We start from the raw sequence: 15296 nt of genomic DNA on the forward strand, positions 1-15296 counted from the left end.
GCGAGCCCCTGGGAAAAGCTCAGGCTTTCCCTTCAAATCAACTCATTCACACTGCACCTGACTTCAGTTAACTCCCACTGTAACAGGATTCTGTTGTTGTCAACAGACCCGACTGAAACCATGGTCCAGGTCCTCCATGGCAACGCAGACAGGTGACTGTTTTATTGACGTCAGGAAAGCTTCATTTTAGCTGTACCTTCAACCATTTTAAGTGCTGATTTATTATGGATCCAGACTGTGATAGTTCTTTGTTTGTATTAGAGAAGAAAGAAAATACTCAGAAGTTCTGTCTAGCCCTTACAGTCATTTTGATAGGTTGGTGACTAATAGAAAGATTCCCATCTGGTGATCAGCTTATTCCATTGTTAAAGTTAGTTATAGCTGCGTTTCAACCTATTTATTTTGTTCAGCTTTAGAACAAGCAAATGTGCCTATTCTCAAACCCTATGGATCCGGAATGGGATGTCTCTTAAACTCATATGTGAGTCCAGGCAGGTGAGCAAATTTTAGCAATAATATTTATGTCTGGCGCAAAATCAATGCATCTCATTATCCCAAGAACTGCATCTTCACAGTGAAATGGGGTGGTGGCAGTGTCATGCTGTGGAAATGTTTTTCAATAGCAAGGACTGGGGAACTGGCTCAGTTCTAGAGGAAGACGGATGGTGCTAAACACAACGCTTGAGCAAAACCTGTTTCGGTCAGGTTGGATTCTGTTTTGTTTTCGTTTTGGTCTGTTTTCTTTGTTTGGGGAAGCCTGCTGCTTCCACATTTCCCCACCAGATGCCGCCTGTGAGCAGAGCCCATGGAGCAGCGAGTGGGAGAACCTGGAGACACACCTGTGGCGCATCAAGAGAACTGATTCTGTGGATATTTAAGAAGCGGCGAGCTGGCGCGTCGTTGCCTGAGTGTTTGTTTTACTAGGTAATCAAACGTTCCTGTGAGAGGCCCTCTGAGTAAGCCTCCCATAGTAACCCTGTCTGTTAGTGATGGGCAAATGAAGCCTCATGAAGCAGTGAACCTTTCCAGCTCTTTGCTTTGCAAAAAGGTTCATTACTCGATGCTTCATTCATGACTCACTAGTGACATCTGCTGGTGAAACTAACAGCCTTGTCACTCAGTTGGATCATACTTCCAAAAATTACTAAATGCAATATTGTCACAAAGTTTTCATTAAACTCATGTTCAGTAACAGGAGAATCAACGAAACCATATTTAATTGTCATATGTTTTAATTATTAAAATGATTTGTAGCCAATCTAATCCTGGTTTATGTTGAACGTCAGTGGTTGTGTTGGGTTTCCTTTTATGTCAGATTTGACAATAAAGACATTTGATGTTTTAGTGTCTTGGGAGTGCAGTGCCTGCTGGGGGATTCACTTTTTCTTGAATTTCTAATTGGCTCTGATCCCTTATATTTGGCTAGTTGTTGAATTTTAGTTCTGCAACAGGATTAAATCAGTTTCTTCTGTGAAACACTGATATATCTTTGCTGATCAGACTACAAATAATAGTGGAATTTTGCAGAAGGTGAGAAATTGGAGGTGGAGGCTTAATTATTGTCTAAGAATAATTTTATTGTGAAAATAATCTCAAAGTATTCCCAGATGTCAGAGATTTTCCTCTTGCTGGCTCCATTTCAGACAATCAAATTTACTTGTGTAGCACATTTCAGCAACAATGCAGTCCAAAGAGATTTATGTCATAAAATCACAAAAATATAATTATTAAAAAACAACATAATCTACAATTGAGAAAAGCAGTAACACATTACATTTTGATGAGTGTCATCATCAATACACATCTAATATGTTGGTCAATGTTCCTTTTATTTTGGCCACTGAAGACAAATATTCTCCTCTGATGCGCGATCAAATGGACAACAACCCATGATGCAGCACGGCTCATAGCGCTTTTATTTTGAAAACCCACACGCAAAAGGAAGCAGTCACGTGACCCATGCAACGCGAAGCATCGTTTGTTGCCAGGAACGTGGTTTTCAGCAAGACGACACAAGCCTCGAAGCAGGGCTTCATCGGACACGCCCCCTTTTTACTCGGTACAAGCCTGGATTCAGATGGTCCATCAGTACTGTCTGTGTTTGTCCTCCTTGTCAGGTTTTGCCTGAGGTTCTCCAGCAGTTCTCAAGAACGGAGTTTATGCTAACTCCTGCGAAACCCCCCATCTGCTTCCCCACGACGCCATTGGTATTACCAATCGGTTGCCTTCCCCGAGAACTCCCTTCCTAGTCCTTTGTTCTCTGTGGATTCAGCAGTATATACCTGGTCGTGCCCGAAGCCGCCCAGCTTCTCATCCTCCGGACCTTTGTCAGCCGTCAGCTCGACCTCCATACAGCCATCTTACCTGTCCGTCCTCCCATGGCCCCTTGGTTCTGTTTGCTGTCTCCGGATATCTGTCTGCTCCAACAAGTACTCACTCTGCTCTAAAGTAAGCCTCCGCCATAAGATCTGTGGCTCCTTGTTTATCAGAGCCTTACCTCTACCTCTCATCTGCAGTGGCTGTTCTGGTGGTTCCGATCCTGATTCCTGCTCCACACTCACTCCCTTTCCCTTTACAATAAACCATATTGTTGTTTTGAAATGCGCGTCTCCTGATTGTGTTCTTGCATGTGGGTTCAAAGACTGGAACTAAACATGACAGAACACTCAGGCCAACAGTTAACCCCAGCAGACGCTATTAGGAGAGCTTTGTCCGAACAACAAGAACTCATACAATCACATCATGCCGCTCTGCGTGAGCTGGGATCCCGACAAGCCGAAACTAACCGTCGCTTAACTGAACTGTCTAACTTTCTTCAAGGTGCGGCTCAACAGGATCCTAATATGCCTCCCCCATCTTCAGAGGTTCAGAGTTCATCCACTGCTGCCATATTTTCTGAGGTACGCCCCCCAGCACCCGATCAATTTTTCAGAGAGGTGAAGAAATGTAAAGGATTAATTTTACAATGTGGAATGATATTTAATCACTCACCTCAAAGTTTCCGCCATGATGACGCAAAGATGCCGTATATGTTGTCCCTGTTAACCGGACGAGCCCTGGAATGGGCTGAAGCCAAGTTTTCCTCTCCCACAAACTTTGGGTGTACATTCTCTGATTTTTTTGAAAGGGTTCAAGCAGGTTTTCTGTAGATACCGACAAGACCTCAGTTTCCAGTGATTTGTGGAATCTTAAGTAGGGTCAAAAGACCGTATCAGAATTTGCTATAGATTTCAGAATAAAGGCTGCAGCCTCCAGCTGGGACACAGCCGCACTGAAGAGTGCATTTTTCCACGCATTGAATGAACCAGTGAAAGATGAGTTAGCCACCCTAGACGAACCTGAGTCTTTAGAAGACTTCATAAGTTTAACCATCAAATTAGACAACCGCATAAGGTCACGCACCAAGGAACGAACTCGCCGCAGTTTTCATTTACAGAGTCTGCCAACTGTCTCATCTGTACAACCAGTTTCAGCAGCTACCCCCGAACCGGAACCCATGCAGCTGTCAGGTTGGATTCTGTTTTGTTTTCATTTTGGTTTGCTTTCTTTGTTTTGGGAAGCCTGCTGCTTCCACATTTCCCCCACCAGATGCTGCCTGTGAGCAGAGCCCATGGAGCAGCGAGTGGGAGAACCTGGAGACACACCTGTGGCGCATCAAGAGAACTGATTCTGTGGATATTTAAGAAGCAGCGAGTCGTTGCCTGAGTGTTTGTTTTACCTGGTAATCAAACGTTCCTGTGAGAGGCCCTCTGAGTAAGCTTCCCGTAGTAATCCTGTCTGTGTTTGTCCTCGTCAGGTTTTGCCTGAGGTTCTCAAGAACGGAGTTTATACTAACTCCTGCGAACCCCCCGCCCGTCTGCTTCTCCAAGACGCCATTGGTATTACCAATTGGTTGCCTTCCCTGAGAACTCCCTTCCTGGTCCTTTGTTCTCTGTGGATTCAGCAGTACGTACTTGGTCGTGCCCGAAGCCGCCCAGCTTCTCATCCTCCGGACCTTTGTCAGCCGTCAGCTCGCCCTCCACACAGCCATCTTACCTGTCCGTCCTCCCACGGCCCCTTGGTTCTCCTCGCCGTCTTCGGATATCTGTCTACTCCAACAAGTACTCACTCTGCTCTAAAGTAAGCCTCCGCCATAAGATCTGTGACTCCTTGTTTATCAGAGCCTTACCTCTACCTCTCATCTGCAGTGGCTGTTCTGGTGGTTCCGATCCTGATTCCTGCTCCACACTCACTCCCTTTACAATAAACCATATTGTCGTTTTGAAATACTCGTCTCCTGATTGTGTTCTTGCATGTGGGTTCAAAGACTGGAACTAAACATGACAGTTTCAGTCTGTCAGTGATTTGAGACTTGGATGGCAGTTCACCTTCCAACAGGACAATGACCCAAAGCATTCTGCTAAAGCAACACTCCAAAGGTTTGGGTGCAAATGTAATGGAAGGGTCTAATCTAATCAAAGCCCAGATTTCAATTCAATGGAGAACCTGTGGTCAGACATGAAGATTACTGTTCAACAACAGGAGCAATCTAGCTTGAATGAAGTGGAATTTGCTCTGGAATGGATTAGAATTGGGTGTGCAGTAAAACGTCAGAATGGGTCAGTCTGGTAGTTTGCATAGTAAAAGGAGATGTTAGCTGCCACTTCCAATTTGAAAAAGAGAGAAAAGATGAACGAGCAGCAAACCTGCCAAAAAGAAAAAAAATGGTGGGGCTAAATACTGAGAGAGAAAAATGAGTGCAGGACACAGATATTGTTTGTAGAGAAATAAGGGACCAAGCAGCAGGACTACAGCGGCTTGACAAGCTTCATCCCAGGTTTGGCACATGTTTGCATTTTTGCATATGTTCAGATCACAACATTAAAGGCAGGCCGCCATGCAGTGACTTGCAAAAGTATTCACTGCCCTCATTACTCCTGATTAATCTGTTGAGGCAGATTCCCATTTCTTTTTTTTTTTACTTTAATTGTTTTTATTAACTTTATTTCTCTCTTTCATACTCTTTGAGATAAACAGATTTTACTGCTGTTCATAAGCCAACACCCTCCTACTGTACTAAAGTAAACCATATTTCATTCACTTATGATATTAGCAAGTGAATTGATGGGCTGGGAAGTTGAGCCTCATAGCAGCATCAAGCTGCTCTGATTTCCTTGTGCTGAGATGGACCTGATTAAATTAGAAATAATTCTGATATTCAACAGAAAGCTGAATATTACCTAGAAACACAAAGGCAATAGCAGTACATTATGGCAATGGCAATTTATGCAGTACTGCTTTAAGCAGGATGAAGACCCAGAACTCGGGGACTATCAAGAACAACCACAAAGATAATGGCTACATTTTCCTATGTATTGGATGTAGTTTAGGTTGAAACATACATGTAATCTGAACAAATAAAAGAAACTTGAGCGGGTTGGGTAATTTTCTGGCTCTAGCTCAGGGTGCCATGTCCTCCTATAAGAACAAGGCTCCCTGGGCTGAAGCTGGGCATTGATAACATCCATATAAGAAACAAAACTCAAGAATGCACTCACTGTTTTGAATCATCGAGGCAACACCAGTCTCCCAGCTGGGTTGAGTTCTGTAATCTGTACAAACAGACAAATCATATTTTACTGGGTTAAACACATTTGTGTATAATCAAGTCCACATTCAAAATACCTTAATTATGCAGAAAAGCAAAGCAACAGGAAAGAAATGTTTCAAGATTACTAATTATAGTTTTTCATTTGTTTTTAGAAAGGAAGCTTTACTGCAGGACAGAAGTCAAACAACTGTGAAAAACCTACAATATCATATTTTCTCATGCAGTGTCACTTAAGTCACAGTTTATGAGTCTATTAAGACTATCAGATGAGCAGCTTGTCCAATTATGGGGTGTTGAACAGGATGAAGAATCGTTCAAGCAGATGGAGTGAATGATGCAAGTGAGTGACTTGATCTAATCTGCTGGGGAACCTTAAATAGAAAACAATTTGAATAAGAAGCTAAATAAAATTGCATTTCTTGAGGGATAAGGGATAAGGGTGTAAAGAAAATGGATGGATGGATGGATGGATGGATGGATGGATGGATGGATGGATGGATGGATGGATGGATGGATGGATGGATGGATGGATGGATGGACGGACGGACGGACGGACGGACGGACGGACGGACGGACGGACGGACGGACGGACGGACGGACGGACGGACGGACGGACGGACGGATGGATGGATGGACCACTGAAAAATCTCAATTCTCAAATGCTTCTGCAACCATTACATTTTAGACAATTTCATTATCACAACATTATGGGAACAGTTTGGCAATTATCCCTTCATGTTCCACCAACCAGAAAAATCAAAGAAGGAATGGAAAAGTGATATTGGTATGGAAGAACTTGTCTGACCTGCTCAGAGTCCTAACCTCAACCCAACAGAATATCTTAGGGAAAAATTGGAGTACTAACTATGAGCCAGACCTTCCTATCCAACATTAATGTCTGACTTTACAAATGCACTTCTGGAAACACCCAAGTCTTCTGGAAAGCCTCTATAAGTGATGAAACTGTCATATTAAAAACCATGGATTAAGAATGGAATGTCGCTCAAAAGTCTGGCTTTCTAGGCATGCTGATGTTTTAAAAAGTTATTGTTTCAAATGTGCTACCATAAATGTTTTTGAGATGCTGTCATGGCTGGAGTTTTTCCTGGAGTACCACTGTCAGTCGCTGGATGAATGAATCACCCCCATACCTCTACAGTTCTTATCAGAAAAACTAAATCTACTGTTTGGTTGGATGACAACACAGGATGTGGAAGCCTAAACAGAACCATTATTATTATAATGCTACTTTAAAACTGTAGATTGCAGTTGTGAGCAGCATGTCTGTTAAACAGCTGACTGCAGCTTTATGACCTGACCAGACATCCTCACTAAATTAATTGGCTCTTATGAGCTTGTTAGGCTCCCAGGACTCTGTGCAGCGTAGAGTGATAACAAGGTATCATATTCTTTATTGTAAGCACCTGAAGACCACTAGGTAATTTATCAAATGATAATTTGTATCTATACATTAGTCTTTGTAAATCAAAATATTAAATGTGATAAAAAACAATATCATAACTGATTATAATCGGGGCAGCTCATTTTGAAATCCACCTGTACAAAACAAAAACATTATGTCTTATAACTGTTCCATTAATAAAACACTGGATGGTTGCAGCTCTTTTTAAAACTTAGATGAGTGGCTGATATCAAATGAGCAATTTTAGTTTCTCTTTATAGTCCTTCTTTAACAATATGTGATCATAGAACAAGTAAATTGTTAGAACTAGATCAGTAAAGTCATGTAGCAGTTTGCATAGATTTAATCCGGGTGGATTTCAGTTAATACTACTGAACAGAATTGATGTAAGTTTCACAGCTAACAGAAACTTAAACAAGTTCAATTCCAATCTATTTTTACATTGTATTTAAAGAATGCAAACAATGAAGACTATTATCTAATTGTTTAAAAGAGCAAAATGAATTTGTGTTTTACCAAATGCATTTTATTAAGATAATATGTAGCCTACATGATGTCCTGGCAAATGCAGCTAAGACATGTGACATTCACTGGCTGTAGAATCTGGGCAGGATAGCAGGTTTGACTTGAGACTGTAAATGGACCAAACCTGTGTAGTGCTTTTCACACTGAGCACTCAAAGCCACATTCACCCAGTCACACTCAAACATGCACACATTTACATACAGATCAGTAGGCAACTTGGGGTTAAGTGCTTTGCTGAGAGGCACATCACCAAGTGGCAGAGAAAAAACTGGACCCAGACCCACAACCTTCTGACTCTACTGTGACTAACAGACTAACCATCACCACTGCAGCAACACCAAAAATGACTCAACAACAAGTTGTTCATTTTCACTATGTTGATCATTTCATTAATAACTCACATGAACAGATGAGCCCCATCTGTCTCTGCTGCAACCACTAAAAAACTAGTGAGAATATCACTGGACTGAACTAAGATCTTTGGTTAAATATGAACACAACCCTCCCCCCCCCCTCCTCACTATCCCACACCCACACACACACACACACACACACACACACACACACGCGCACACGCGCACGCACACGCACACACACACACACACACACACGCACGCACACGCACACACACAAATATTTTACTTTATTTTCAATTGACCAGAAACTCATACTGTATATTGAGTTTCACCATTGCAGATTATTCCATTTCAAAACTAATACTTCTAACTAATACTTTAAATTCAAGTAAAAAAAAAAAATCCCTTTAAAATTTATTTTTACAGTGTAATTCCAATTTATGTTATTTAAAGGTGCTTTTAAAAAATAATACCTGGCCGGGAGAAAAAAGAAAGAAAATGAATCTAAATCTTTAACACTTGCATGATGGAGAGGAATACTCAAATTGATTAAAGCGCACTTTAGTTTTCGTTCATAAAGATAAAAATACATGTTTGAAAATGTGTCAAAAATAGAGTAAAAAAGGGACGGTCATGAAAATTTGATCAAATGTGACGTCCAGACTCATAATAACTTTCAATGACAGCTATTATATTGTTTTGCCACATCGCCTAAAGTGACATCAGAAGACTTTAAAATGTGATAGTTTTAAATTGTTCTTTCCTTTTGGGATTCGTCGTCAGAAAAACAGGTTGTTGTTTGGGATTCATGCTTCAGCAGAGATGATGGGAGCACATGGCACTTTTTCATTCTGCTGCCTACAACCAGAGCCTTTTCTGATTTAGGGAGAAAAAAGTTTAGGAAGAAAAGCCTCAAAGCGTCTCTTTATCTGAGGCTTCAGTCATTAACAACATAATGAAGGCGACGGAACTCCACAGAGGAGAAGGCCGGCTGCGGGGACCTTGTTCCCGCTGGAACACGGCGCTTTTCTCCCTGTGAAAGGGGGACAAAGAGGCGCAGGAGCGGACCCGCGGCTCGGCTCGGCTCGGCTCGGTCCGGCCGGCCTTTGTGCCTCGTTAGGAGCTGCGGCTCGTTTAATGAGAGAAAGTGGCACAAAACCGCAGTGGGGAGCCTAATTTCTGCAGTTCAACTGACATAAAGGAGGTCATGGAGCACACCGATGATAAGCTTCTGTGAGCCGCGATCAGTGCGCTGAAAGGACGAGAGGAAAAAGACAACACTGCTGAGTAATAATAATAATAATAATAATAATAATAATAATAATAATAATAATAATAATAATAATAATAACTTATTTTACATTTTAAAAGTCTTCTATTGGCCCAACGCAGATAGACTTGCTACAACTGATTCATCAAAGTAATTTTATGTATTTATTTGCTATTTTTATTTGGTTATTGTATTAAATTCATTTTTCTGTCCTTATAATGAAAAACAAAATGGACATCAGGTTGTTTGATGGATTCATTCAGTCTCAGGGATGAGAAGATTATGGGATAAATCCAAGGTAGCAAGTTTCAGACTTTCTTTTACGCAAAATTAGAATAGACATTATCCAGCAAATATTCCAATGAATCAATTTGTAGTTTTCTAGCTACAAATGTCTGTGAACGTCTTTTTAATTCACCAAAGTAAAACAGCCGATTTTATTCGCGCTTTGCATAAAAACTATATTTTTAATTTGTTTCGAAATCAAACAGTAAGCAAAAAAAAAGAAACTCCTAAAAAAGACTCCTAATATTGAATAATTGCAATAACTAAGTATGACTTTCGGAAGGGCCTCTTTTCAAGTCATTAACTTTGATTACCCTTATGTCTTTAAAAAAATCAACTTTCCTGTTCATTTAATCACATCATTTAATCACACTGACGGAGATAACGGAGGTTTAAACCGACAGACCTGAGAACCTGTTTTTACAGCCCGGCTGCTGTTTCTTCATCAGCCAAACACATAAACTGTCCACCGCCTTTAGAATCCATTTATACTTGTAGACTCTTGATCACACAGTAACTTTAGAAAGTTACAGATGAACTTACTGATGTTAATAAAGACTTGTCTCATGGCAGACTGATTCTCTACCTGAAAGCCTTTAACTTCTTGGATTCCAAATGAAGTCGAGCTTAAGTGAATAACTTAGTGGATGTTTCAGTGGATCTGTAGTGAGCAGCCAGTTCTTCAAATTCAGGCTCACTGCAGTGGAGTTTGCGCTGCACAGAGAGCAAACATTGATCTTCTCAAATCGGCTGGAAGAACAGCTGGTATTTAGTATCAAAGACTCCTGAAGTGCATAAAGTTAGGGAGACATTCTGAAACAATGATCAACTTTTAGTTAAAGTATTCAGTTAAAACCTGCAAGGAGGCTTTGCGCGTTTTTATTTCCTTAAATGAAAGAAAGCTCCAGAGTTGCAAAAGTTTGCTGCGAATGTAAACGTTTCATTTCTAAACTGAGATTTACTTAGTTGTTAGGAAAACAAAATACATTTTACGAGCACATTGACAGCTAAATGTTTATGTAAGACTGAAAAAATATACATTTTCGTATTTTTTTAGTACGTTACAAAAAAATTGTCCAGCAATTTTCCTATAAAAATATTGGTGATAGTGGACAATGTCTCACGCGTTTAACGCCATTGGGTTCACGGTGCTTTAAATTACATTATTAATAAAAAGGGTTTTCAAAAATGTGCCTCTTTTCTTGAGGATTGCTTAATTTATTTGGTAATATTTGTTAGCTGAGTTGTTCATGCGCAGCTTGTCCGGTACTGTAAAGAACTCGGAGCGGAGCGGAGCAGCCGCCCGGGTTCGGTCCTGCATACTAACGGCGGTTCGCTGACTGATGGGTCCAAGGCCCGTTTCGGTAGCAGATTTCATGGCCGGTAAAACTCGGTCCGTCAGACCGGGTCTGGATGCAGCTCTTTACACCGGGATGGTTGATGACAAACGTGATTCTTCAGAAAATATTCATCAATCTTCATCAGCGTCGAGTTTTCTTCCTTTCTTTTTCATTGATTCTTTCTTTTTCTTTCTTTCCTTCTATCTTTTATTATTATTATTATTATTATTATTATTATTATTATTATTATTATTATTATTATTATTATTATTATTAATTCATGTATTTATTTATTTTTGCTATGAACAACTAAGATGAACAAATACGCAAATTTGGCTTTATTTCACGTTCCTAATGCTGATTGTAGAAGTGATGGAGGGACTCCACATAGACACAGACTAAGAACAGACGCGAAGCTTACCTTTCTGAGGCATGCTGCAGAGAAGTAAACTTTTGCTGCTCTCAGTATTTCAAAAGTTCCTTTCGTTTATTCTTTCCTCCAATTAGTTTCTCCTTGACTGGAGAGACAAGAGCAGAAAGAGACAGAGTCGGTCCTCTGAGGAGGAGGGACAAGAAAAGGGAGTGAAGGACCGAGAGCAGTGGGCGGGCTGAGGGGGCTGTACAGAGGAGCAGGATGGAGGTGGAGGGGTAGAGAACCGAGGGCCGTGTCTATGTGCACTGCAAAACAATTGAGCGGCATTTAGTTGTGTCTATTATCTTTTACCCTTTAAGTCTAATAAATTTAGCTAGTTTTAGATTTTGAACTTAAATGTGTAGATTTGTGAAAAATAAAGTTTCAGGGGTAAGTTGTGATAAATTTTTATTAATTTTGTCAAAACTCCAAGAGTTTAATACATTAGAGTTTTTAGGCTAGGATATAAAAAACTGGGGAAAAAAAAAGAAAAAAAAAGACAGGAGTTTCCAGTGTGCCATGTTTCTGTGTGTTACATTGATGTGACTCGTGTGTTAACAAGGCAAATGTTCATTTTATTGCATCTGACAGTTTGTAGTTGTTAGGTTCCAGGTGGTGGGGATTAGTGTTTCCTTTTCAGTTCTTCACCTGTCCACCAGAGGGAGCCATTGGGTCACTCTGCTGGAGAGGCGTGCCTACAGACTCTCAACTATCCGCACCTGAGGGGAATCATCATCTGGAGGAGTATATAAGCAGCAGACAGTCAACACTTCCTTGCCAGAGTGTTTGCCAGTTTTTGGTACTCTAGCTCCTCAGCGTGCTTAGCCTAAGTCTTCTTGTGTTTTGACCTGAGTTTGTTCAGGCTCTCACCCTACTCTTGTGACCTTTCCTTCAGGAACCCTTCGAGGCCCTTGGGGTTGGTTTCCTCAAGCCCACCAGTCCAGGAGAAACCTTCCGTGACGCCTCTGCTGCCGGCTCTGCTGCTCCCCTGCGGGGACACACCTGACCTGCCAACCTCCAACGCCTGGTCCTTCCCCAGCCTGCCTCCATTAGCTCTCTCCACTGTCTGGAACCCCGTTCCTCCACCCGTCATTCTCCACTGGTTTTCCAAGTAAGAACTGTACTCCCAGCCAGTGGTTATCTCCTTTTCTCACCCTCTGTGAAACCATTCTGACTTCTCTATTCCCTTGTGTGCAGACGCACCCGGACTCTGACCCGCTGACCTGTCTAGTCGAGCTTCCTTGTTTGATTTTTTTGTATTTTGCAATAAACACCCTTTACATCCATCTCTCTGAGTGTTTCTGCATGTGGGCTAAAAACATTAGACCAAGCATGACCGTAGTATTTGAGTATAATGTTTCGTTCACGCTTAACGACTTTAAGATTTTTTTTTTGAGATGGTTAATGAGATTCATTACCAGATCAGAAATTTTGTCCATGCAATTTGAAACAAAAACTTAAGTTATTCTTAAGTAAGATCATTATTATAACTTGATATTTTGAGTAAAAATAAAAAAGTATGTGCTCTTTAGCTAGGTGAGGGTGTTTTTTTTTCCTGCATTGTGAAATAATTATTTGATTAAAATTGAAATATTAAATTAAAATTCAAAATGGATGAAAATGTTTAGACAACGTTTCTCTTGTTAAAGCAACTTCATGAATTTTAATTTCTGAATTAAACCAATAAATTTTCTTGACTTAAATTGCATTTTAAGGCAGCAGGTGGACTTTCATCTTCAAGTTAAACCACTTTCAAATGTTTTAGAGTGTGCATACTTATTTAGCTGTTCTTCTTAGGAACATTTCTGGCATGTTGACTAATCTACTGAGGACCAATGGGCCTTATGTGGACCAAAGTCTGGTCCCGATATGGTGGACCCCCTTATTTAGAGTCGGGGGTTAGGTTTAGAGGTCAGGTGTGAATTAGGGCTACAAGTAGACCAGTTATGGTTAGGTTAAGGGAAAATGTCTACGTTGGACATAAATACATTTATTAAAATGAATGGATGTCAATGCAAAGTCCTTCTATGGCTAGAAATACAAACTTTTGTGAAGGTGTGTATGTACAATGTATTTATAACACCTTGTGGGGACCAAAGCCTGGGCACCATAAGAAAATTGCTGGTTTTGGGTCAGATGAACAGAGGCAATGTAAGGTGGATTCAAGTTCCTTATTAATCCTTTATGCATGACCATTGGTTTGAGGATGTAACTTAGAGCTGAGGGCAAGATTTGGCCCAAGAGAATTACTGAACACTTTCCAGACTCTGGAGGTGAATTGGGGACCACTGTCTAAGAAGATCTCAAGGGGAATGCAATGTAACCAGAAAACATGCTTGATTGTTGCTGTGCTGTTCAAGAGATGAAGTGAGTTTTCTGAGAAGAACAAGGTGAAACACCTGAAAGAAACTACATTGGTAAGGATAAAGTTTAACCCTTGGATGTGGGCATAGTAGTAATGAATTTTAAGGTGATATGGGACCAGGAATAGCAAGAGGTTGAAGGAAACCACTGGGTGGCTGATGGTGAACATTGTTTCTGGCACAAATGGAACATAGAATAAGATATTATTTTATGTCTTTCTACCAGGTAGGCCACCAGAACCTGTCTGATCAGAGGTACTTTGCTGTTCTCGCTGATATTTATGAGTTTCAACAAGACAGCAAGCCAAACTCTGGCTCAATGAATCCTAATTGTAGTTTGGATTTATTACACATTGTTGTCATTGTCTTCAGTACAGGGTGAAACTAAAAATAAAGAGAAAATATGCCATTACCTATCTTTGAATATTATGTAACCTCTGAGTAAATGCTAATGGTAACTTAACTAAATAGTAAAGGCTGTTGAATATAACTCGCATCATGTAAACAATAACTGTCTACAAAAGCATCATACTGAAACAAGTAAACAGTAAATCTGAGCCACAGCCGAGTCTGAAAAAACCGAATGAAACGGCACCATCTGCTGGTAGAAACGATTAGCTTGCGCAAAATGTATAGTATTTTTCATCTAATCTTATTAGCTCAACAGCTTATTGTTTAGCACATGCATAAGTAAAGTAATCAAAAAAGTTATATACATGTGTTGATTCATTGCATAAAGGTTAATTATTTTTTTACACTTGAGAATGTACTACTTCTCTCTTTGTAGTCTGAGTCCCATACTCAGCACTTTTTGTTCCATTGTAGTTTTTGCAATATAAAAAAATGTCTAAAAAAAGAAAACACCTTTTGACCAAAAATGAAATAAAATGCCCGAGAGGCAGAACATTCACCTGACCTTATTCTAACTATAAACCTCTACTCTCAATCTGTTGGCAAAAGAAGAACAACTTCTGTAATTGCTCTCAACAACGATAACCAATAGGTCATTTGTTTTATGAAACATGAAAGTCTTTGAGGAGCACAATATCTCCCTCCTTGTTTCGGTCCACTTTCTTGGAGTTTGTTGGAAGATATTCCAGGTGCCAGCAGCACTGGAACTTGTTGCCTGTACTTGTCTCCACTGTTTACTATAAAAATCCTTGTCTGTGATTGTCCTTGGGGTGGGAACAGCCCTACCTTCTGGGTGAGGATAGCAGGTGAAAATATGGAAGGTAAGGCCTGGCTTTTATAACTGCATCTACTTCCATCATCAAAGTACAAAAGACATCATGGCTGAGCTGAATGTTGTCTTTGACATCGCTCACGATCCACCTTGACAGATCTATTAGCCTCTCCCAAGATCCTCCCTCATGCATATGGGATGCATGAAGGAGGTTGAACACTCACAACCAGTTCTGTTCACTCAAGAACATTTGAACTGTGACAAATGGATCTTTGTGGCTCACCCCAGCTCCTTAACAGCTGCCACAAAATTTTACCAATCTTATCTGCTTTGCCAGTCCATGTATCCCAAAAAAACTGCCTAAGTGTATGGATGCAGCTGGTGATATTCAATGATGCCATTATCCCAGTGAACTCACGCAGCAGAGTAGCATTGTCCAGCATTTGCTTTTGGCTTGACCTCCTCTTGTGTGTCTGGAAACAACTGACCAGGAACCAAACACTTTCCATCCCAACATGTGTGAAGGGAGGAGACACACATAAGACCATG

General features: G+C 40.6%; 1 protein-coding gene across 1 annotated transcript in view; it reads right to left on the reverse strand.

Moving 5' to 3' along the window:
- LOC103465784 (paired box protein Pax-6-like) overlaps positions 1-11334 on the reverse strand; it is a 29237-nt gene extending 17903 nt beyond the window's left edge. The window contains exons 1-2 of the mRNA XM_008410940.3: positions 11211-11334; positions 5538-5591 (exon numbers count right to left, since the gene is read on the reverse strand). Coding sequence (XP_008409162.1) covers positions 5538-5591; positions 11211-11223 — 67 coding nt within the window. The 5' untranslated portion in view covers positions 11224-11334. The remainder of the gene's footprint in view (positions 1-5537; positions 5592-11210) is intronic.
- Positions 11335-15296: the final 3962 nt, after the last annotated feature.

This window comes from Poecilia reticulata, chromosome 6, assembly GCF_904066995.2.
Source record: "Poecilia reticulata chromosome 6, P_reticulata-male-v2, whole genome shotgun sequence".
Lineage (NCBI taxonomy): Eukaryota > Metazoa > Chordata > Actinopteri > Cyprinodontiformes > Poeciliidae > Poecilia > Poecilia reticulata.